Below are 25928 nucleotides of genomic sequence, written 5' to 3'. Positions count from 1 at the left end.
ATAATGTCCCACTTTATGTCCAAAAACCTCAGTTTTGTTGGTGCGTTTAGTTCAGTAATCCAAAAGGCACAAAGCACGCTCTCAACATCTAGACAAAAAGTAAAAAAGTACAGTAAAAGTTCGTAGAAACATGTCAAACAATGTTTAAAATCAATCCTCAGGTTGTTTTTGTCATAAATAATAAATAATATTTAAACCGGACAAAAGCTTCAATAGAAAAGGAGAAACAAGAAAAGCGCGTTCCCGATCACGCGGTGAACTCATGTCTGGAAATTTCCACTGTATCTCCCTCATTTTTCAGAGTAAAAGCCTGAAACAATGCCTAAAGACTGGCCAAATGTAGAAGAAGCCATAGAGATCGTGAACTGGGTCCTAAGTCTTTGTATGGTGGATAGGCTTTCAATGGAAAAACATTCTTTCAAAATAATAGTACTTCCTGGACGGATTTTCGCCTGCCATATCAGTTCTGTTATACTCACAAACATTGTTTTAACCGTTTTGGAAACTTTAGAGTGTTTTCTATCCAGATCTACTAATTATATGCATATCCTAGCTTCTGGGCCTGAGTAGAAGGCAGTTTAATTTGGGCACGCTTTTCAGCCAAAATTCCAAATGCTGCCCCCTACCCCAGTGAAGTTAACACTGGAGTGACAGATGAGCAGATGGTGTGTAAGTAGTGATACTTGTGTGCAAAAGAGCAGCAAAGTAAATAAAAACAATACGGATGAGGTAGGTAGATTGGGTGGGCTATTTACAGATGGACTATGTACAGCCGCAGCGATCGGTTAGCTGATGCTTAAAGCTAGTGAGGGCAATGTAAGTCTCCAGCTTCAGCGATTTTTGCAATTCGTTCCAGTCATTGGCAGCAGAGAATTGGAAGGAAAGGCAGCCAAAGGAAGTGTTGGCTTTGGGGATGACCAGTGAGATATACCTGCTGGAGCACGTGCTACGGGTGGGTGTTGTTATCGTGACCAGTGAGCTGAGATAAGGCGGAGCTTTACCTAGCATAGACTTGTAGATGACCTGGAGCCAGTGGGTCTGGCGACGAATATGTAGCGAAGGCCAGCCGACTAGAGCGTACAGGTCGCAGTGGTGGGTGATATAAGGCGCTTTGGTCACAAAACGGATGGCACTGTGATAGACTACATCCAATTTGCTGAGTAGAGTATTTGAAGCTATTTTGTAGATGACATCGAAGTCGAGGATCGGCAGGATGGTCAGTTTTAGGAGGGTAAGTTTGGCGGCGTGAGTGAAGGAGGCTTTGTTGTGAAATAGAAAGCCGATTCTACATTTGATTTTGGATTGGAGATGTTTGATATGAGTCTGGAAGGAGAGTTTACAGTCTAACCAGACACCTAGGTATTTGTAGTTGTCCACGTATTCTAGGTCAGAACCGTCCAGAGTAGTGATGCTAGTCGGGCGGGCGGTGCGGGCAGCGAACGGTTGAAAAGCATGCATTTGGTTTTGCTAGCATTTAAGAGCAATTGGAGGCCACAGAAGGAGTGTTGTATGGCATTGAAGCTTGTTTGGAGGTTAGTTAACACAGTGTCCAAAGAAGGGCCAGGACGTATACAGAATGGTATCGTCTGCATAGAGGTGGATCAGGGAATCACCCGCAGCAAGAGCGACATCGCAGATATATACAGAGAAAAGAGTCGGCCCGAGAATTGAACCCTGTGGTACCCCCATAGAGACTGCCAGAGGTCCGGACAACAGGCCCTCCGATTTTACACACTGAACTCTATCTGCGAAGTAGTTGGTGAACCAGGCGAGGCAGTCATTTGAGAAACCAAGGCTATTGAGTCTGCCAATAAGAATACGGTGATTGACAGAGTCGAAAGCCTTGGCCAGGTCGATGAAGACGGCTGCACATTACTGTCTTTTAACGATGGCGGTTATAATAATTTGTTTACATCCCTAGTGAGCATTTCTCCTTTGCCAAGATAATCCATCCACCTGACAGGTGTGGTATATCTAGAAGCTGATTAACCAGCATGATCGTTACACAGGTGCATCTTGTGCTGGGGACAATAAAAGGCCACTAAAATAAGCAGTTTTGTCCGACAATGCCACAGATGTCTGAAGTTGAGGGAGCATGCAATTGGCATGCTCACAGCCGGAATGTCCAATAGAGCTGTTGCCAGATAATTTCTCTACCATAAGCCGCCTCCAACGTCATTTTATAGAATTTGGCAGTACGTCCAACCTCACCCTGATAGCTGCTGAAACTGGGGGTTTGCACAACCAAATAATTTCTGCACAAACCGTCAGAAACCGTCTCAGGGAAGCGCATCTGCGTGCTCGTCACCCTCACCAGGGTCTCGACCTGACTGCAGTTCAGTGTCGTAACCAACGTCAATGGGCAACTGCTCACCTTTGATGGCCACTGGCACGCTGGAGAAGTGTGGTCTTCACAAATGAATCCCAGGTTTCAACTGTACCGGGCAGATAGCAGACATCGTGTTGGCGAGCGGTTTGCTGATGTCAACGTTGTTAACAGAGAATCCCATCGGTGGGGTTATGGTATGCGTCTGGTATAAGCTACGGACAACGAACACAAATGCATTTTATCGATGGTCATTTGAATGCACAGAGATACCGTGACGAGATCCTGAGGCCATTTTCGTGCCATTCATCCGCCGCCATCATCACCTCATGTTTCAGCATGATAATGCACAGCCCCATGATGCTGTACACAATTCCTGGAAGCTGAAAATGTCTTAGTTCCTCCATGGCCTGCATACTCACCAGACATGGTCACCCATTGTGCATGTTTGGGATGCTCTGGATTGACGTGTACAACAGCGTGTTCCAGTTCCCCCCAATATCCAGAAACTTCGCACAGCCATTCAAGAGTGGGACAACATTTCACAGGCCACAATCAACAGCCTGATCACCTCTATGTGAAGGAGATGTGTCACGATGCATGGGGCAAAAAGGGTCACTCCAGATTCTGACTTTTTTTTAAGGTATCTGTGACCAACAGATATTCCCAGTGATGTGAAATCTGTACATTAGCGCCTAATTTATTTATTTCAATTGACTGATTTCCTTATATGAACTGTAATTCAATAAAATCTTTGAAATTGTTGCATGTTGGGTTTTATATTTTATGTTCAGTGTACTAACGATACCAGGCCAAGTATCACGATACCGGTCACGGAAATTCACACTTTTACTCAATGCAACATATTGAATTTAACATCCCACTGGTCAGTGTATAATAGAATCCTGCATAGAATGGCTGATTGGCGCAGTCTACTCAGACTGGTCTGTGCTCTTGGTTATAACAGGCGATGAAATGATACAAATGTATCAACATTGCTCCTCTGAAAGCCGACTCATCAGGGTCTGCATCCCAGCTACCATGCAACACTGATGCACTTCATTCTTGTATAATGAAAAGTGATTTACAAATTCAATAAATTATTACTACTACTATTGTTATAATTATTCTGCCTAATGTGAGTGATATTTGAAATTTCAATACTAAAACAAGAACGAACACATTAAATATTTTAAAATATGCAGATTAGTACAAAAATAATGAACAACTTCTTACCCTGGTCTTTGGGAGTTGAATGTGGATTAATCAACAAAAAAGGTGGTGTCTCTCCAGTCAGATGATGATATTGATGTTATGATCACTATGCTATAAGAGATCACAAAAGGTATCTTCTTTTTACCCTGGAAACATGTATTTTAATAGTCCAGAAACTAGGCTTCATCATCATATTTGGGTATGAAACTTTAACTTATATCCAAAAGAAGATCTGTTCACTCTAAGATGCCCACCACAAATCTCTTTTAATGCTGCACGTATTGCCAGTATACATTGATTTAATTATGTCATATGTTTTACCCCCTACACCACTTTCAATAACTTTGTAGAACAGTCCTGTATGCCAAATAGAATCAAATGCTTTTTGGAAGTCGATAAAGCAAGTGTATATTTTGGTGGACATGTTTATCTATCAGGGTGTGTAAGGTGTAAATATGATCAGTTGTGCGATGTTTTGGTATAAATCCAATTTGGCTTTTACTCAAGACATTGTGCTTATTAAGGAAGTTTAGAACTCTTACATTGATGATACTACAGAAAACCTTCCCCAGGTTACTGTTCACACAAATGCCTCTGTAATTGTTAGGGTCAAATTTGTCTCCATTCTTAAAGATTGGGGTTATGAGTCCTTGATTCCAGATGTCAGGGAAATAACCTACACTCAGGATCAAATTAAACAATTTTAATATAGCCAATTGAAATTTTGCACTAGTGAGTTTGAGCATTTCATTTAGGATGCCATCAGGTCCGCAGGCTTTTTTAAATTTGAGAGCCTGAAGTTTCTTATAGAGCTCCTGGTCAGTAATTGGGGAGTCCAATGGGTTTTGATTGTCCTTTATAGCTTTTTCTAATCCATTCAACTTCTCATGGATTTGGCGTTGTTCTGCGTTTGTGTCAATTTGAACGGTGTTGTAGAGTGTTTTGAAATGGGTTGTCCATATGTCACCATTTTGTATTGCTAATTCCTCTTGTTTAGATTTTTTTTTTTTCCCAATAAGATCACTCACTCACTCACTCACTCTCTCACTCTCTCACTCTCTCACACTCTCTCACACTCTCTCACACTCTCTCACACTCTCTCACACTCTCTCACACTCTCTCTCACTCTCTCTCACTCTCTCTCACTCTCTCTCACTCTCTCTCACTCTCTCTCACTCTCTCTCAAAGTATGTGATTGTAAACCAGATTATGGCCTATGAGAGATGGTTTCTGGGGGTTTGTGTTGTGTAGACTGGAGAGAGACACAGACACTTTCTTTTCAGCATGAGGGTTGTTCCACAAACAGATTGTTTTACGTCCCTTTGATATTGTAAGTAGAGGCAAGCAGTTCTTTGCTGTAAAGCTGCAAGGATGCCTGAGTGAGGGCTGGTAGGGAATGTGGCTGCCTGCTGGCTGATTACAGCTGCAACACCTGATAAGCATGAAAGTGAATTGGTTATTATTGGACCGGCGCATACAAGAGACTAGAGGTTGTTGCTGAAATCCAACTGAATTTATAAACCAAACTGACTTTAATAACATATTATACCAGGCGCCAGCAGGTTCTTTAGATCGGTAAGGCTGAAACAGTTGGTAGTATCATCTGAAACAGTACTACGGTATTCTAAAATGTTTGGTATCATGACGTTTTGGTACCGTGATATTACTGTGGTACCAGTATACCATGCAACACTATTGCAAAGCCAGATGCTGACAGCAACTAGTTCAATGATATTACTGAACAGTCAGAGAAGCTGACTGCCTCTGCTGAACAACCTTGAAATGACCATTGCTGTTCTGAAAAAGCAACGAGGCAGGCTACATTCTGTTCTCCTGTTCTGAAAAAGCAACGAGGCAGGCTACATTCTGTTCTCCTGTTCTGAAAAAGCAACGAGGCTGGCTACATTCTGTTCTCCTGTTCTGAAAAAGCAACGAGGCTGGCTACATTCTGTTCTCCTGTTCTGAAAAAGCAACGAGGCAGGCTACATTCTGTTCTCCTGTTCTGAAAAAGCAACGAGGCAGGCTACATTCTGTTCTCCTGTTCTGAAAAAGCAACGAGGCTGGCTACATTCTGTTCTCCTGTTCTGAAAAAGCAACGAGGCTGGCTACATTCTGTTCTCCTGTTCTGAAAAAGCAACGAGGCAGGCTACATTCTGTTCTCCTAAAAAAAAGTGTGACTTTGATATTTTGTTGTCTCTCTCATGTGACAACATTCCAGGGCTTGGTTTTAACGTCAAGTTCTTTGTCAACACATGTAGGCCTACGTACATACATCAGTTCCCTCCCTCAGGGGAGTGGTGGACAGGAAGTTATTAGCAGCACAATGTGCTACCATGTGTGATGAAGAACAACTTAGACAAGTAGTCAAGTGAGTTTTTAAATTGGCTATTAAACCTAAATCAATATTTATAATTTTTTTTAGACAATCAAGAACAGTTCTTTTTTTTTGTTCCTGGTTGGAGGAACATAGAAAATGATCTTGCATTGAAGATTCATAGCTAGGAGATGATACCCTTCTTAGCTAGGACACTATATTCATAGATGCAACCTTGTGACCTCTCACCTATCGGTCATGAAGCAATACAATTTGCTGAATGTTGTCAGTAATGATTTACTTTGTTGCAGGTTATGATGAAATGCAAATAAGAAAGTCACTTCTGACGTGGAAACTGCACAGTTCTACAGATGATGCAATTAAAACACAGAACTGGACCTTATAGACTCAGTTATACAGACAGTTTAGAGGTTCAGCTCTGGGATAGGCTCAACATATACACAAAAGTATGTGGACACCCCATCAAATTAGTGGAGTCGGCTATTTCAGCAACACCCTTTGCTGACAGGTGTATAAAAAAAAATACAAAAATCGAGCACACCGCCATGCAATCTCCATAGACAAACATTGGCAGTAGAACGGCCTTACTGAAGAGCTCAGTGACAGTCAACGAGGCACTGTCATATGATGCCACCTTTCCAACGTCTAGGAGCAACAATGGCTCAGCCGCGAAGTGGTAGGCCACACAAGCTCACAGAACCGTTGAGTGCTGAAGTGCGTAGCGTGTAAAAACCGTCTGTCCTCAATTGCAACACTCACTGCCGAGTTCCAAACTGCCTCTGGAAGTAACGTCAGCACAAGAACTGTTCGTCGGGAGCTTCATGAAATGCGTTTCCATGGCCGAGCAGCCGCACACAAGCCTAAGATCACCATGCGCAATGCCAAGCGTCGGCTGGACTGGTATAAAGCTCGCCGCCATTGGACTCTGGAGCAGTAGTAATGTGTTCTCTTGCGTGACAATCACGCTTCACCATCTGGCAGTCCGACGGACGAATCTGGGTTTGGTGGATGCCAGGAGAACACTACCTGCACCAATGCATAGTAGTGCCAACTGTAAAGTTTGGTGGAAGAGGAATAATGGTCTGTGGCTGTTTTTCATGGTTTGGGCCCCTTATTTCAAGTGAAGGGAACGCTATAGTATAGAATGACATTCTGGACGATTCTGTGCTTCCAACTTTGTGGCAATAGTTTGAGGAAGGCCCTTTCCTGTTTCAGCATGACAATGCCACCGCGCACAAAGCGAGGCCCATACAGAAATGGTTCTTCGAGATCAGTGTGGAAGAACTTGACTGGCCTGCACAGAGCCCTGACTTCAACCACATCAAACACCTTTGGGATAAATTGGAACGCCAAATGCGAGCCAGGGCTAATCGCCCAACATCACCTCACTAATGCTCTTGTGGCTGAATGGAAGCAAGGCCCCGCAGCAATGTTCCTACATCTAGTGGAAAGCCTTCCCAGAAGAGTGGAGGCTGTTATAGCAGCAAAAATATTAATGCCCATGATTTTGGAATGAGATGTTCAACAAGCAGGTGTATTTTGGACAAATTTAGTCGAGAGTGAAACCTCTCGCTTTGCCTCTTCTCTGATACTATGCATGCCTACAAGTAACATACATTTTTCATTAAGCGCTTAAATGGAAACATGCAACAATAACAAGCCTATCGTCTTACAGTTCAAAAGGGTATAGCCTGTTATTGAACATGCAACTCCTGTAATGAAGCTGCTAATAAAACATCATTTTCAAACATTTACCAAAATGCAATTCGCGGAAAACACCATTCTTAACCTAATGCGAGCAGTTGCGATAGATTAAAATCTCTGTTAGAAACAGCTAGCATGGGTTGCTAATATGACTAGGATTGAGCCTTTGGCTTCTGAGCAACGAAAGAACAGTACAAAAAAGATAAGTAAAAAATAAAAGTAACAAATAATTAAAGAGCTTCAGTAAAATAACAATAGCGAGGCTATATACAGGGGGTACCGGTACAGAGTCAATGAGCGGGGGCACCGGTTAGTCGAAGTAATATGTACAGTTGATGTCGAAAGTTTACATACACCTTAGCCAAATACATTTAAACTCAGTTTCACAATTCCTGACATTTAATCCTAGTAATAAATCTCTGTCTTAGGTCAGTTAGGATCACCACTTAATTTTAACAATGTGAAATGTCAGAATAATAGAGATAATTATTTATTTCATCACATTCCCAGTGGGTCAGAAGTTTACATACACTCAATTAGTATTTGGTAGCATTGCCTTTAAATTGTTTAACTTGGGTCAAACGTTTTGGGTAGCCTTCCACAAGCTTCTCCAATAAGTTGGGTGAATTTTGGCCCATTCCTCCTGACACAGCTGGTGTAACTGACTCAGGTTTGTAGGCCTCCTTACTCACACACGCTTTTTCATTTCTGCCCACAAATGTTCCATAGGATTGAGGTCAGGGCTTTGTGATGGCCACTCCAATACATTGACTTTGTTGTCCTTAAGCCATTTTGCCACAACTTTGGAAGTATGCTTGGGGTCATTGTCCATTTGGAAAACCCATTTGCGACCAAGCTTTAATTTCCTGACTGATGTCTTGAGATGTTGCTTCAATATATCCACATCATTTTCCATCCTAATGATGCCATCTATTTTGTGAAGTGCACCAGTCCCTCCTGCAGCAAAGCACCCCCACAACATGATGCTGCCACCCCCGTGCTTCACGGTTGGGATGGTGTTCTTCGGCTTGCAAGCCTCCCCCTTTTTCCTCCAAACATAACAATAGTCATTATAGCCAAACAGTTCTATTTGTGTTTCATTAGACCAGAGGACATTTCTCCAAAAAGTACAATCTTTGTCCCCATGTGCAGTTGCAAATCATAGTCTGACTTTTTTTAATGGTGGTTTTGGAGAAGTGGCTTCTTCTTTGTTGAGCGGCCTTTCAGGTTATGTCGATATAGGACTCGTTTTACTGTGGATATAGATATTTTTGTACCCGTTTCCTCCAGCATCTTCACAAGGTCCTTTGCTGTTGTTCTGGGATAGATTTGCACTTTTCGCACCAAAGTACGTTCATCTCCAGGAGACAGAACCCATCTCCTTCCTGAGCGGTATGATGGCTGCATGGTTTCATGGTGTTTATACTTGCGTACTATTGTTTGTACAGATGAACGTGGTACCTTCAGGCATTTGGAAATTGCTACCAAGGATGAACCAGACTTTTTCTGAGGTCTTGGCTGATTTCTTTTGATTTTCCCATGATGTCAAGCAAAGAGGCACCGAGTTCAAAGGTAGGCCTTGAAATACATCCACAGGTGCACCTCCAATTGACTCAAATGATGTCAATTAGCCTATCAGAAGCTTCTAAAGCCATGACATCACTTTCTGGAATTTCCCAAGCTGTTTATAAACTTCTGACCCACTGGAATTGTGATACAGTGAATAAGTGAAATAATCTGTCTGTAAACAATTGTTGGAACAATTACTTGTGTCATGCACAAAGTAGATGTCCTAACAGACTTGCCAAACCTATAGTTTGTTAACAAGAAATTTGTGGAGTGGTTGAAAAACGAGTTTTAATGACTCCAACCTAGGTGTATGTAAACTTCCGACTTCAACTGTAGGTAGAGTTAAAGTGACTATGCAAAGATAAACAGAGAGTAGCGTAAAGAGGGGGGAATGCAAATAGTCTGGGTAGCCATTTGATTAGCTGTTCAGGAAGGAGTCTTATGGCTTGGGGGGGGGGGGGGGGGGTAGAAGCTGTTAAGAAGTCTTTTTGACCTAGACTTGGCGCTCCGGTACTGCTTGCTGTGCGGTAGCAGAGAGAACAGTCTATGACTACAGTGACTGGAGACTGACAATTTTAGGGCCTTCCTCCAATTAAGAAATAAAAATAGCTCCTTTTAAATTGTGGCCAACAAAGTTTAAATCACAATTACATTTAGAATTGTTATTTGTTGCGCTATGACTGGGCTGACCAATGACTGGGCTGACCAATGACTGGGCTGACAAAAGCAGGTTACACTACTGTAGCCTACGGACTTTTTGAAGAGCTACTTCCACGCTGTCTGATAGGTGGAAGACTATTCCTCTCCTCTAACTAGTCTCTGTCTGCCAGGTGATATTCCTCTAACTAGTCTCTGTATGCTGACTGACAGGTGGTATTCCTCTAACTAGTCTCTGTATGCTAACTGACAGGTGGTATTCCTCTAACTAGTCTCTGTCTGACAGGTGATATTCCTCTAACTAGTCTCTGTCTGACAGGTGGTATTCCTCTGGAACTCTATTCCACAAGAAATTGTCAGGTTGATGTTTATTGTAATAACTCTTGCCCTGGAAGCAGAACTGAACGGTTTCTTCTAGATGTGCCAACTGCAAAGCAAAAATGGTCTATATTGTAAAAACTCATTAAATTATATTTTTGGTCTTAATTTGAGGTTAGGCATTAGAGCTAGCAGTGTAGTTCATGTTTAGGTATAAAATCTGATTTTATGACAACTCTGCAGAACTGCCTCCAAGGCAAGACTCATGACAATAAATGACAACCTGCGTTTTGTTCATGGTGGTGGAGAATGCTGTCTCGGGTGCTGCTCCAGAATCTCCCAAATGTGTTCAACTAGGTTGAGTAGAGCTGGGTGATATGGCCTAATAATACATTTTAGTTTTTCTAATTTAGAGGCAATTTACAATATCTCTTTTTGTATGTTCTCTCTAAATAAGCTTTGTTATACAATGAACAAAGGTAAAATATAATGCATTTCAAACAGTCAGCGAAATTCTAAATGAATTCAGCGCTTGTGAAGTAATACCTAGGCTAAATATTAGCCTTCCACAACCTTAAGACCCAATAATTAAATTATTTTATCAAAATAGTTCAACCTGCATTTTTGCAATAATTACTAATCTCACTTTCAAGTCTATGAAAATGCCCTTTATGTTATAAATTTAACCAGAATCATGCATAATGGACACTCACTAATATTTACTAACTTCTTATAGCAGGCATTATAGAAAACTAACACAGATCTCATAAACACTCTCTCAAAAACAAGCCCCATTTCTAATAAGTAGCCAGCTAATCTTTATATTTCAAGTTTAACCAACTTGGATCTATTTGCTAGTTAACCAGGAAGAACAGTTGAATTATGGCCACCCTTCTGGCCATCTCCAACTGTTTGAACAAAATGCTAACCTGTCCACTTTGTTCAGATGTTGAAATCAAGTGGCCTACCACATTTCTCAGAATGATAACGAGTAGCCAAATCCTTAAATAAAACTGTGCTTACAGCACATTTCTAAAAATAGACTAGAGAGCTAGGATAACAGTCTTTGGCTAAAATGCTGCTAGCGGTACATGTTACCTCAATGCTGTGCAAGACAAACTGAGGATTCATTTTCCAGAATCAATGTTCATTGATACGCCCGTTGTAGTAGTGTTTGCTCTGCACATCATTTGAGGAGTTGAGACTTAAAAAAGGCTATCAGTAGAAAGGTCAACTTCTCCTCCATTACAGTAAAATTATTTCTCAAGGGTGGGACTAAAAATAAACTAATAAAAAGGACTCATGGAAAATATATACAGGTTCTGAACCTTTTTGAAACATCACAGTTAAAATCAAAACTGGATGGTCTTCAGAGATGGGAGGGGTTGAGGGAGGCTGAATGGGCCTAAAAAACTAACAAAAGATAACTATTGCAAAATAGACTGTCCTTAAAATGTATATAGTATGTATAAGCTGGAAGTAGAAGCTTAAGAGTTGTTGTCCATTAGTTTACTCCAATTAGGGAAAGGGTGGTTAGGGGAAAATAAATAAAATATCCATTTTATTTTTTTAAATCTGGGGGATTGGAAATGATGCAGACAATTACATTGATAAAAGCCACAAATATTAAAGCTGATCTACCCCCTAAAAAAAAAAGTCTCAATGCAACAGTCATGAAGAGGCCATGACAACACCTCTTCCCCCTCAGGAGGCTGAAAAGATTCAGCATGGGCCTATAGATCATTAAACATTTCTAAAGGATTTAACTATTGATTAACTATTTAACCAATAGCTACCCGGACTATCTGTGTCGACCATTTTTGCAATACCTATTTTGAGTCATCAACATGCGCTACTGCCTATTATAATTTAGCCCAAATAACTACCTCTTCCCCTACTGTATTTATTTATTTTGCACCCCATTATTTCTAGTTTGCACTTTCTTCCACTGCAAATCTACCATTCCAGTGTTTTACTTGCTATATTGTATTTACTTTGCCACCATGGCCTTTTTGCCTTTACCTCCCTTATCTCACCTCATTTGCTCACATTGTATATAGTCTTATTTTTCTACTATATTATTGACTGTATGTTTGTTTTACTCCATGTGTAACTCTGTGTTGTTGTATGTGTCGAACTGCTTTGCTTTATCTTGGCCAGGTCACAATTGTAAATGAGAACTTGTTCTCAACCTGCCTACCTGGTTAAATAATGGTGAAAAATAAAAATCTATCCTGTCGCCTAGTCACTTTATCCCTACTTATACGTACATATCCATCTCAATGACCTAGTACCCTTGCACATGGACTCAGTACTGGTGCCCTGTGTATATGGCCAAGTTATCGTTACTCAGTGTGGATTTATTCCTATTATTATTTCTCTCTGTGTTTACCTTTAACACTGCACTGTTGGAAAAGGGCCAGTATGTCAGTGTTTCACTGTTAGTCTACACACCCGTTGTTTACGAGGCATGTGGCAAATAAAATTTGATTAGATTTTGTGAGTGGCAGGGGAAGGAGACGAGGCCAAAAACACAACATGAGAGCAAGCCGACATAAACACTCATAATAATTATTTTTTGATTCTTGCATACAGGCATTTGAAATATTGTGCAAAAAAACATTACATTTGATATATCGCCCAGCCCTAGCTGAGATCTGGTGTGTCAGAAACACACCTCTATTTTAGCAGTTACCTGTCCACTGTTTGAAAACTGCATGGACATGCCATTAGCCCTTGATTTACATCTGAATATAAACATGCCTGGATTAGCCTAAAATGTTGAAGAAACTGGCACAGTATTTCGTCAGACGTCATTACTCATTTATCTGGACACAACAAGGACATTCATTGATCAATCAATTAACAGAAGTACCTACAAAAGGGCTTTGGCACAGTAGCTGTCAGTTAGCTACTTAACCACAACTACCCGCTTAATTTACTAGCTGACAAAAATAAGCTATAGGTATAACGTTAGTTAGGTACGGCACTTTAGACGCACTTACCCCCCTCAAAAAAATTACATTCTGCAATTACTGCGTCCAAAATACCACAGTCGACTGCAGTTAAGTAGCCATTACACCTTTACTGCCGTTTCAAAACAGTGATGTTTTTTTGTTGTTGCAAGGTCTCAAAGCCATCATTAGAAACCGTTCGGTTTGGAGCTGTATTCGTTAGCCAAGCTAGCCTATATCAACATCATTGTTTGATCACATATTACAGCTACACCACCTCCAGCTGGTTAACGTTAGTAGACAAAACACCAATCAGTTTGTTTTCGCATGTTCCAATCCCTGTCTAAGTAACGTTAACTAGCTCGTTATCTACGATTAATTCACGATAACTCACCTGTAAAACGGTGATTCCTGCCTCGGTAGTGTTACATCAAAGGAGTTCGCTGTAGGAGCATCTCTTGGCAGAGCAGTATTTTTCCTATTATGCACGTCGATATTGTAGTTGATGTGAGAGGGGAAAAGGCGATCTCTGTACAATACGAGTGAAGTGCTAATGCTAGCTATTTGAAGACCACTACCGGAACAAAGGTAGTTTGGTCACATGATCTGGGAAAGATGGCGGATGTCAGCTGACCGAATGTTGGACACTTGATTTTGTAGCTTGTTAGCTGTCTTTGTTACGCAAACTATCTATTTCCATTAAAACTAGCTAAGTCAATTATCGTTAGTCCTGAAATGATGCCGATTGTCTGGTGTGAAACATCACCACAAATATTTCATTGGCCAAGTTGATACAAGCGTAAGCGCTGCGGTGTTCGCCCATGGAGAAGGCTGGGCTAGTTTTTTTAAAGTTTTTTTGTTAATAATATGAAAAATAAAATACAAATCCGCGACAGAATCTATCGATATTGTGACATCGTGTGTCACTTTTTTAGGAACTCTGTCATTGTTTCATATTTGGATAAATTGTAGCAGATTCAACAAAAAAAAAAGAATTCCAAAACGTTCCAAACAGAATGAAACAACTTCCGCATTCCGGTGTGACATATTAAGGGATCTGGATAAGTTACCTGTAGCAATGTAGCTATGGGAAAAAAATGACTTCTCCCAAAATAATTTAATTGTAAAGTGTTCTGAAAAATAATGATATTAGTCAGTACAATTGTGCTCTTATCCCACTAACGTTATACATATGAATTTTGCCTCAAAATGCAAAGTTACATTCACCAATATCTAGCAAAGTGTTGATGGTCCCTAACTTTGATGTTGCTAGCCCGGTAGCAACACATTCACTACCTAGTTAGTCGTGCAAGCTTTGAAAGAGGCGAAAGTCAATTGATCTTGCACTCAACCGCAACAGCAACATGACGACCGTAAGATATGTTATTGTTACATAGTTAAGTAGCTAGCTGGTGCTTAGATTGCAGTGCTTTGATACATATACAGCCTGAAACGAATGCCTGCAAAATCGTGTAAATGTTCCTTACAGGCCAGAACGTTTAATACAATTATATTATATATATATATATATATATATATATATATATATAATTATATTTACACGTAGTCTACCGGTTGTCTGTGCGGTTTGTCCATGAGACAAAATATCCACAGGAAAGGAACTAGTTTACCTGTAGCGAAATGCTTGTGCTTATAGTTCCGACAGTGCAGCAATATCTAATAAGTAATCTAACAATTACACAACATATACCCAATATACACAAATCTAAGTAAGGAATGGAATTAAGAATATATAAATGGGGCTCCATTCTCAGCGGTCTAAGGCACTGCATCTCAGTGCTTGAGGCGTCACTACAGACACCCTGGTTCGATTCCAGGCTGTATCACAACCGGCCGTGATTGGGAGTCCCATAGGGCAGCGCACAATTGGCCCAGCGTCGTCCGGGTTTGGCCGGTGTAGGCCGTAATTGTAAATAATAATTTGTTCTTAATTGACTTGCCTAGTTAAATAAAGGTTAAAATAAACAATATATATATGTATATGTGGAGGAGCAATGTCAGAGCGGCATAGACTAAGATACAGTAGAATAGAATACAGTATATACATGAGATGAGTAATGCAAGATATGTAAACATTATTAAAGTGACTAGTGTTCCATCTGATGGCCTTGAGATAGAAGCTGTTTTTCAGTCTCTCCGTCCCCGCTTTGATGCACCTGTACTGACCTCACCTTCTGGATGATAGCGGGGTGAACAGGCAGTGGCTCGGGTGGTTGTTGTCCTTGATGATCTTTTTGGCATTCCTGCGACATCGGGTGCTGTAGGTGTCATGGAGGGCAGGTAGTTTGCCCCCGGTGATGCGTTGTTGCGCCTTCTTCACCACACTGTCTGTGTGGGTGGACCATTTCAGTTAGTCAGTGATGTGTACGCCAAGGAACTTAACTTTCTACCTTCTCCGTCGATGAGGATGGGGGGATGCTCCCTCTGCTGTTTCCTGAAGTCCACGATCGTCTTTGTTTTGTTGATGTTGAGTGAGAGGTTGTTTTCACGGCACCACACTCCCGTAACCCTCACCTCCTCCCTGTAAGCTGTCTCGTCATTGTTGGTAATCAAGCCTACTACTGTTGTGTCGTCTGCAAACTTGATGATTGAGTTGGAGGCATGCGTGGCCATGCAGTCATGGGTGAACGGAATACAGAAGGGGGCTGAGCATGCACTCTTGTGGGGCCCCAGTGTTGAGGATCAGCGAAGTGGAGGTGTTGTTTCCTACCTTCACCACCTGGGTGCGGCCCATCAGGAAGTCCAGGACCCAGTTACACAGGGCGGGGTTCAGACCCAGAGCCCCGAGCTTAATGATGAGCTTGGAGAGTACTATTGTGTTGAATGCTGAGCTATAGTCAATGAACAGCATTCTTACATAGGTATTCCTCTTGTCCACATGGGATAGGGCAGTGTGATGGCGATTGCATCGTCTGTGGACCTATTGGGGCAGTAAGCAAATTTAAGTGGGTCTAGGGTGGCAGGTAAGATGGAGGTGAATTGATCCTTGACTAGTCTCTCAAAGCACTTCATGATGACAGAGGTGAGTGCTACAGGGCAATAGTCATTTAGTTCAGTTTTGCATTCTTGGGTACAGGAACAATTGTGGCCGTCTTGAAGCATGTGGAGACAGCAGACTGGAATTGGGAGAGATTGAATATATCCGTAAACACACCAACCAGCTGGTCTGTGCATGCTCTGAGGATGTGGCTAGGGATGCCGTCTGGGCCAGCAGCCTTGCGAGGGTTAACACATTTAAATGTCTTACTCGCATCGGCCACGGAGAAGGAGAGCCCACAGTCCTTGGTAGCGGGCCGGCGTCGGTGGAGCTGTGTTATCCTCAAAGCAGGCAAATAAACTGTTTAGCTTGTCCAGGAGCAAGACGTCGGTGTCCGCAACATGGCTAATTTTCCTTTTGTAGTCCGTGATTGTCTGTAGACCCTGCCACATACGTCTCGTGTCTGAGACGTTTTTCAGCGAAAGGGACTGGGAGACTAGTCGGGATCGAGGGAAAAATGAACGGAGCAAAGTACAGAGAGATCCTTGATGAAAACCTGCTCCAGAGGTCTCAGGATCTCAGATTGGGGCGAAGGTTCACCTTCCAATAGGACAACGACCCTAAGCACACAACCAAGACAACGCAGGAGTGGCTTCAGGACAAGTCTCTGAATGTCCTTGAGTGACCCAGCCAGTACCTGGACTTGAACCCGATCGAACACCTGAAAATAGCTGTGCAGCGACGTTCCCCATCCAACCTGACAGAGCTTGAGAAGATCTGCAGAGAAGAATGGGAGAAATTCCCCAAATACAGGTGTGCCAAGCTTGTAGCGTCATACCCAAGGAAACTTGAGGCTGTTATCGCTGCCAAAGGTGCTTCAACAAAGTACTGAGTAAAGGGTCTGAATATTTCGTTTTTTTTATTTGTAATACACTTGCCAAAAAATTGTATAAACCTGTTTTTGCTTTGTCATTATGGGTTATTGTGTTTTAGATTGATGAGGGGAAAATAAATAATTTAATCCATGTTAGAATAAGTCTGTAACGTAACAAAATATGGCAAAAGTCAAGGGGTCTGAATACTTTCCGAATGCACTCTATAAACTACAGAGTCAAAGCATTTATTCCAAGACCATTGCAGTGTGATCACTGTGAAGCTTTTGGTTATGTAGCAAGTGTTTGCAGAATGAGAAGCCAAGATGTCCAAGTTGTGGAAAAGATAATGTCATGTGTTTTAAAAGTGATGAAAACGTGACATGTCGTAACTGTGGTGGGAACCATGAAGACACGTCTTTGGAATGCCCCACAAGAAGGAAAGACAATGAGGTGCCCAAAGACAGGGCTGTCCAGAGCATTTCATATGCAACAGCTGTTAAAAGGGTTGAGGGTTTGAATGGTGCTCCTGAAGAGTCCATGGTGTTGGACACCTTCACTGCAGGCTTTAGTGGTTGCCTTTTACCAACAGGTATTTAAAAGCAGGCCTGGGCAACTCCAGTCCTCGGGAGCCTGATTCGTGTCACACTTTTCCCCCATCCCTAGCAAACACACCTGATTTAAACTAATTGCATTTTTAACTGAAGATCATGATTAGTTGATTATTGGAGTCAGGTGTGTTAGCTGGGCTGGGACAAAAGTGTGACATCAATCAGGTCCCCGAGGACTGGAGTTGCCCAGGCCTGTTTTAAAGGTTAAGAAGGTGGACTTTGTGGCCTTTATAGCTATGGTGATTAATGGTACTGCGAAGGTGGAGAGAAGGTTCAGGAAAATAGATATAATTGTGGATGCGGCGGAGCGGTTCCTGGAACTGAAATATTTCTCGGCGGAGGAGTTACATGGAATATTGTCACAAGCCGTACCACCCTGTCAGGCCCTGAGAAGGGACATATGGAGAATTGAAAGATGGAAGAAGTGGGAGATTTGTTTTGTCAATGTGCTATTTTTATTTGGGTGGATTAAGTTAGCTTCACTATCACGTATCGATTTTATTTTTACCTTTTTTTTTTTTACCCTTCCAGTTTTTGGGTTGTAGTCCGCCATAAAACCGACAGAAGAAGAAGAAGAATAGATACTCCTCAGCACCCCTCCCCCCTCTGAAGATCCCGCAGGTGAGGAAGCCAATTGTAGAGGTCCTGGGTTGGCGTGGTTACGTGGTCTGCGAACGTACAGCTCTGGTGGACATTCCTGTAGTCAGCATGCCAATGGCGCGCTCCCTCAACTTGAGACATCTGTGTGACAAAACTGCCCATTTTACAGTGGTCTTTTATTGTCCCCAGCACAAGCTTCTTGATATGCCACACCTGTCAAGTGTATGGATTATCTTGACAAAGGATAAAATGCTCACTAACAGGGATGTAAACACATTTGTGCACAAAATCTGAGAGAAATAATATTTTTGTGCGTATGGAAAATCTTTCGGATCTTTTATTTCAGCCGATGAAACATGGGACCAACACTTTACATGTTGTGTTTATACTTTTGCTTAGTGTACAAGCAACTGAAAAAAATGCCTATTTTGCACCTATTCAGCTGTTGTAGACTTCCAACCTTTGTGTGGCAGTAATGAGTGAATGGAGGTGCCGAATAGGCATTTTTAGAAAACATTTTTTAAGTACATACCGGCCTTAAGGGAGTAAATGAAGATAGTTGCTCAGTGAAACTCCATATTTAGTGATCAACAAAAGTATTTTCACATAACTCTTGCAGATCTGGTGAATGGGAGTTTGAATCTGAGCTTTCTGAGTATTAGAGATGTCTCTAACAGACATACTGGTTCAGGTAAAGTATACTTTCCTGTGGGGAAAAAACTTTTTGAAATTGAGATGTTTTCGAAGATTGAAATCCACTAAAACAAATTTTAATTCAAAGTTCACACAAAAAAAGGTGTGGAACATTCTCTATCCTCCGCTTATTCAGAATATACTACTTTGGTTGTCATGGCATGGCACGCTTGGTTCCATAGCTATTGATGAGAGAACAGAATATCCAATATAAAACTAATTTTACCTCGGTGCCTAACGAACCATATAGAGTACCACAGTATGAGTCATAATGCCCATAAAACCTAACAGTCAAACAGGTAAATGGTTGTGTTTCGTGTAGGCTTACCCTGGTGTGACGTTTTGATGACCGTGCAAATATCTTTAGGACAAGGCGACTTTTATAAATATATTCGCCTGTATTTACCCCCCAAAAAATGAAATGCTAATTAGCTGCTAATGTGGCTATTATAAAGAACTACAAATACCATGATGCTATGGACGAGACTGACAAATCAGGCAAAGGTAAGAATCTCTGGATTAACTATCTAATGTTAGCTAAATGTAGTAATTAATAAATTGGCTACATTACTTTAAATAAACAATTCTGTGAACTGTCTTGTGCAAGTTTTAAATTGACACAATACCTGTTAGCAAAGGTGTCGGCTAGAGATGACGTGCAGGAGCTTGCAGGAATTTGAAGTTTTGAATTATGTCTACTTTGATGCTAATTAGCATGTTCAAATCTGAGAGTAAATAGAGCCGAATATATTGATAAAAGTCACCTTGTCCGAGAGAGATTTACATGGTTATCAAGACGTCACTCCAGGGTAAGCCTACACGAAACACAGCCCTTATTTTAAGTGTTTCTAAAATCCCTTATTGGAAAAACGATTGGAACCATTTCCCTGTTTGACCGCTAGATTTTATGGGTATTATGACATCTCCATTGTGGGGCTCTATAGGTAAACAATACTTTCCTGTAGATATTTTGTCTCAAATTTCAAGCAGCTGAAGAACAAATTAAACCACACAGACAACCGATGTAGAGTAAGTTTAAATGTGATTTTATTCAACATTCTGGCTTGTAAGGAACATTTACATGATTTTGTAGGCATTAGTTTAAGGCTGTATACGCCAATGAATTGTGTATTGCAGCCTGATTTAATCAAACTAATACATAGCTAGCTAGCTTAGCTAGTCATTGCTTGCTAATTGGTTAGCTGTCCCATACTAGCATGAGAATGACACACAACCCCTGGAATATGAATCATTTTGTGAATTATTCCCACAGAAGCACGAATTCTTTGTGGACATGACATGTGAGGGATGCTCTGGGGCAGTCACCCGAGTCCTCAATAAACTGGGTGAGTAGCTAAATGACACCTGAGTCCTCATTAAACTGGGTGAGTAGCTAAATGTCACCCGAGTCCTCAATAAACTGGGTGAGAAGCTAAATGTCACCCGAGTCCTCATTAAACTGGGTGAGTAGCTAAATGTCACCCGAGTCCTCATTAAACTGGGTGAGAAGCTAAATGTCACCCGAGTCCTCAATAAACTGGGTGAGTAGCTAAATGTCACAGCAAATCCAGCTTTCTGGAACATCTGTTAAACAACAGACACACACACTTTGTTGAGAATGGTGTGCTTTGGTTTAGCTAAATTCAGCAAATATTGAGTACTTGTGTCATATTGACTGGCTTGCTAAAATTGTTTTTTCTCTTTCTGTCTTATTTGTTGGCGTAAGGTGGTGTTCAATTTGACATCGACCTCCCCAACAAGAAGGTTTTCATTGAGTCTGACAAGGACACGGACGTGCTTCTGGAAACACTTAAGAAGACTGGAAAGGCAGCTAACTACATCGGCCCCAAGTGATGAATCATCCTCTTTTCTTTATAGAACAGGTGAACTCTCTAAATATATTAAGTGACAATCAATTCAATATTGACCAAACTTCCCATCCATCCCTACAGCTCTTTCCTCTTCTCACCAACGCAACCTGTTTTACCCTAATTGTGTTCATGTCTCTGTGTGTTAGCTGTTGGTTGGTGCTGATATGAAGGATGATCATTGAGAAGAAAGAACCCTTGCTGGCATGTCTTCATGGACCACTGGAATGAGCTTGCACTGCCAAGCTGTCCACTTTCAGTTAAATTAAGCACTATTATTGTTGTGTCCCAAATGGCACTGTAAAGGCCCAGGTCCAAAGTAGGGCACTATATACGGAATAGAGTACCCTTTTGGGACGCATCCACTATGAACATCCAGTGTGATTGATGCGCAGAATTAAATATATCATGTATCTATATGGGTTCACTTTACTGCAGGGAAATGAAATGATGTAAGATCGCTGTCTCTGCTTTGTCTTAATGAAAGCACCTATTGTAATTCATGTTGATTTGTGGGGGAAACCATCCTGTATTACAGGTTTCCTTTCACTGTCTGAATATTGTTCATGTTTACCCACATGTCAAATAAATAAGGTGGTTCTAGGCACCTGTGCTCTTTTTTATTTTCACACACAGTCAAACCATCTACGGAAGGCCGTCCTAAAGAGCTGTTTGTTATCCCAAGAAAATACTGCTAATTTGCAAATGCAATAATAAAATAAAAGGGGGCCGCATACAAGTTTTGATGAGTAACATATTTTAGTTTGGAGTTTTGATGAGTAACATATTATAGTTTGGAGTTTTGATGAGTAACATATTATAGTTTGGAGTTTTGATGAGTAACATATTATAGTTTGGAGTTTTGATGAGTAACATATTATAGTTTGGAGTTTTGATGAGTAACATATTATAGTTTGGAGTTTTGATGAGTAACATATTATTTTAGTTTGGAGTTTTGATGAGTAACATATTATAGTTTGGAGTTTTGATGAGTAACATATTATAGTTTGGAGTTTTGATGAGTAACATATTATAGTTTGGAGTTTTGATGAGTAACATATTATTTTAGTTTGGAGTTTTGATGAGTAACATATTATAGTTTGGAGTTTTGATGAGTAACATATTATTTTAGTTTGGAGTTTTGATGAGTAACATATTATTATAGTTTGGAGTTTTGATGAGTAACATATTATAGTTTGGAGTTTTGATGAGTAACATATTATAGTTTGGAGTTTTGATGAGTAACATATTATTTTAGTTTGGAGTTTTGATGAGTAACATATTATTTTCGTTTGGAGTTTTGATGAGTAACATATTATAGTTTGGAGTTTTGATGAGTAACATATTATTTTAGTTTGGAGTTTTGATGAGTAACATATTATTATAGTTTGGAGTTTTGATGAGTAACATATTATAGTTTGGAGTTTTGATGAGTAACATATTATAGTTTGGAGTTTTGATGAGTAACATATTATTTTAGTTTGGAGTTTTGATGAGTAACATATTATTTTCGTTTGGAGTTTTGATGAGTAACATATTATTTTAGTTTGGAGTTTTGATGAGTAACATATTATTTTAGTTTGGAGTTTTGATGAGTAACATATTATTTTGGTTTGGAGTTTTGATAAGTAACATATTATTTTAGTTTGGAGTTTTGATGAGTAACATATTATAGTTTGGAGTTTTGATGAGTAACATATTATTTTAGTTTGGAGTTTTGATGAGTAACATATTATTTTAGTTTGGAGATTTGATGAGTAACATATTATTTTAGTTTGGAGTTTTGATGAGTAACATATTATTTTAGTTTGGAGTTTTGATGAGTAACATATTATTTTAGTTTGGAGTTTTGATGAGTAACATATTATTTTCGTTTGGAGTTTTGATGAGTAACATATTATTTTAGTTTGGAGTTTTGATGAGTAACATATTATTATAGTTTGGAGTTTTGATGAGTAACATATTATTTTAGTTTGGAGTTTTGATGAGTAACATATTATTTTCGTTTGGAGTTTTGATGAGTAACATATTATTTTAGTTTGGAGATTTGATGAGTAACATATTATTTTAGTTTGGAGTTTTGATGAGTAACATATTATTTTAGTTTGGAGTTTTGATGAGTAACATATTATTTTAGTTTGGAGATGTCTTGCCAGATTGTATGATGTGACTGCCACTAGGTGGTAGTGTTTGTTCTTGGTTTAATTTGACAGGAGGATCCCGCCCCCTTTTTTCATCAATTGCATGGAATAAGACTTCAGTTTCTTGCACAATGTCGTGTACCTTCAGCCATGCAAATGCCAACATCAGCCGTTTTCATCAAAGATACATGATTGAGCTGCAATTAGTAGATTTGTAAATCATATTGCTTTTTCATGCTCATTCTGAAGGGGTGAGAGCATCATGTAGTTTGTTAGAAAACAAAAGAATGAAATGTAAATTTTTAAGAAGACATGGTTTGGGACATGGTGTATATACTATCTCTGAGACAATTTGCGATTGAGTCTAGGGTGCTATGACAGGCGAACCATCCCTTAGCCCTGTGTTAGTTGGTACAATCCGATTGGGACCTTCCACAAGGCCCAGGATGACGGACACTACCAATGCATAAAAGAGGATGGCACAGCAGATGTAGAAAGACCACCCAAGATATCTGAACGTCAGTGGTGACTGCTCTTCGATGGACACCAGGAAGAGGATTACAGTACTGGTACACAGGACCACTGGTAGAGATAGAACAAAAAAGCAATGAAAACTTAATAATATATTGACAGAGAGGAAAATCAAATAAAATTGTATTTGTCACATGCGCCAAATACAACAGGTGTAGACCCTACAGTGAAATGCTTACTTACAAGCCTTTAACCAACAATGCATTAAGAAGTTAAAAAAAATAAAAGGTTTTAGGTAAAAAATAGAAAATAAAAGTAACAAATAATTAAACAGCAGCAGTAATACAATGCAGAACGATTATTTTAAAACATGAAGATAAAAACACCTTCCAAGTAACAAAAACATCTGGCATATAAAAGCTGATCTTGCATCCCGATCACACACACAAATTCCCACCAGGCATGTATTGCAGCCAACAGAAATCAGCATGCATATAAACTAGCAAGTATTTTTTTGACATCCTGGGCATTATGTAACCTGGAATACAAACTGATACTCCATTTAACCATACGGCGCATATCTGTTTTGATTAATATCCATCTGGATTCCACGCCATGTCGTAATGCTCTAATGCAGCGAAAAACCCTTAAGCGTGCACAAGCACCTACCTGAGATATTTCATAGCCTACCTGAGATAATACTGAGGAGTAGTTCCGCAATGGCTCTCCTACCACTGTTGAGAGCTGGCCTGATAGTGAAGAGAGCAGTGAAGGAGAGAGCACTGGAGCCAGAGAGGAAGATCCAAGACAAACTATATGTACCTGATAATGAATGAAATAGGTACTTGTCGGTATCTGACATTCATGCCATCAACTTAGCCTATGTTGTCATTTGTACACACAGTAGTAGGCAGACAGTCAGCCATTTCAGGTGCATTTGTTGTGTTATTTAGAGAGAAACATCCACCATTTTAAAAAGAGACTAGGCCTCAAGTTATAATATACTGTAATTGTAGTTATATACTGCAATTTAAGTTATATACTTTAATTGTAGTGCTACATTGACCTGTTGTCGTTCTCTTGAATGAAACAGATATGTACGTCAATGTAGCCCAGTTTAATGAATAGCCACATTCATCACATTTTGTGAGTGGGAGACTGCTGCCTGACAAAATGTGCTTACTCTGAAGAAAGAGGCTGATGTAATAACGCTTTGAGTTTGATGACAGTATGTCACACATACACTACTACCAACATACTGTCACAGTGGCCCAATTATTGTCTTGTACAGTGGTTTGGAATAGCACCCTATTCCCCAGATAGTGTAGTGCCCTATAGGCCTCTGGTCAAAAGTAGTGCACTATAATGGGAATATGGTGCGATTAGGGATGTAGTCACACTCCCTCCACAAAAGGACAACATGTAACGGCAACGCTGCTCACCCGTCCATGCTGGAAACGTGGTGCAACTGGAGAAGCCTTCGTAGCTGTTACAGATGGCGAACAGGCCCTTGCTGGTCCCCTCCGGTTGGACCAGCCACCGTGGGGCACACAGGCACGTTGTGTAGAGCGTAAACTCCACAGACACCATGACGGTCATCACTGTTACTGGGTTCCTCATGCCACTCGTTTTTGTCTTTCTCTGTTCCTCAGATGTTCTTGAAAATGTCCTCTTTCAAGCAGCTCAGTCAGATGAAGTAATTACTGGAAGATCAGGGATAGCCTTTTAGTTTACACGTTATAGCCTATCTGATGAAATGGTTAGGCTTCTTTTGGCTCAGAAATGGTTGTGTCCAATGACAGCCTTGGATCTTTGTGTTCCTGCATTCAGAATGTGATGTGTATTCTGTTATATCAATGATGTCGTGTTTATTCTATCACAAATGATACTGGCTTTAGCTAGACGGTCACAAAAATACAGTCTGTTTGCTTATGTGATTTTGGCAAACGTTGACCATAAGGCAGGTATATCTGGGAACGCATGCATATTAAATACTTTGTTATTGTAAAATTAATCTGTATTGCTTTCATCCACAAAATAATGAAGGCTATCTAGAGTGACAATAATAACGCTTCACTCAACTTATTCATTACAGAGGGACATCTACGGAAACTGGGAGACTTATTTTTTGTAATTCATACAAACATTTTTTGAAATATTTCTAAATATATTTTTTTTAAGTAATAATAATAATTAATAAATAAATACAATTGTGACTGAATGAATTAAACAGTAATTAAACACGATATTAGGTAATAGATAAGTTAAAATGTAGGTGTTGTTAAAATTGACATTCAAATATCTTTCACTTTTTGGAATTCCTGCAACCCAAGACTGTTGATTGTTTACTATAGAGACTGATTGATGAGCTATGATTGAATAATTGGCTGTTCAATCAGGTGTCTCAACAGCTTAGATAGGAAATCCCAGGGAGGCACAGTAAATTCACCCTCCTCTCACTACCCTGTCTGACTCTTTCCTGAGTTGACCAGCGAGGTCGTCCTCCTGAGGGGAGGAAAACGCTCCTGTGATCCCTGCCACAGGAAACAGAAATCTGAGTTACCGAGAATTGAGTTAAATGTGCATATTGAGTGCT

At 40.3% G+C, this 25928-nt stretch overlaps 2 protein-coding genes across 2 annotated transcripts in view; one reads left to right on the top strand and one right to left on the bottom strand.

Moving 5' to 3' along the window:
• The window catches only part of LOC115167262 (proton-coupled amino acid transporter 1), a 38523-nt gene extending 24374 nt beyond the window's left edge, over positions 1–14149 (bottom strand). The window contains exon 1 of the mRNA XM_029721506.1: positions 13473–14149. The gene's annotated coding sequence lies outside the window, so the exon portion shown is untranslated. The remainder of the gene's footprint in view (positions 1–13472) is intronic.
• Positions 14150–14297: 148 nt separating this feature from the next.
• LOC115167269 (copper transport protein ATOX1) lies at positions 14298–21327 on the top strand. Its single transcript, XM_029721518.1, has 4 exons — positions 14298–14451; positions 20126–20198; positions 20579–20735; positions 20870–21327. Exons 1-3 carry the CDS (start codon positions 14443–14445, stop codon positions 20704–20706), a joined length of 210 nt encoding a protein of 69 aa, XP_029577378.1. The 5' UTR covers positions 14298–14442; the 3' UTR covers positions 20707–20735; positions 20870–21327.
• Positions 21328–25928: the final 4601 nt, after the last annotated feature.

Source organism: Salmo trutta, chromosome 3 (assembly GCF_901001165.1).
Source record: "Salmo trutta chromosome 3, fSalTru1.1, whole genome shotgun sequence".
Lineage (NCBI taxonomy): Eukaryota > Metazoa > Chordata > Actinopteri > Salmoniformes > Salmonidae > Salmo > Salmo trutta.
This window is presented reverse-complemented; position numbering and strand designations above follow the sequence as displayed.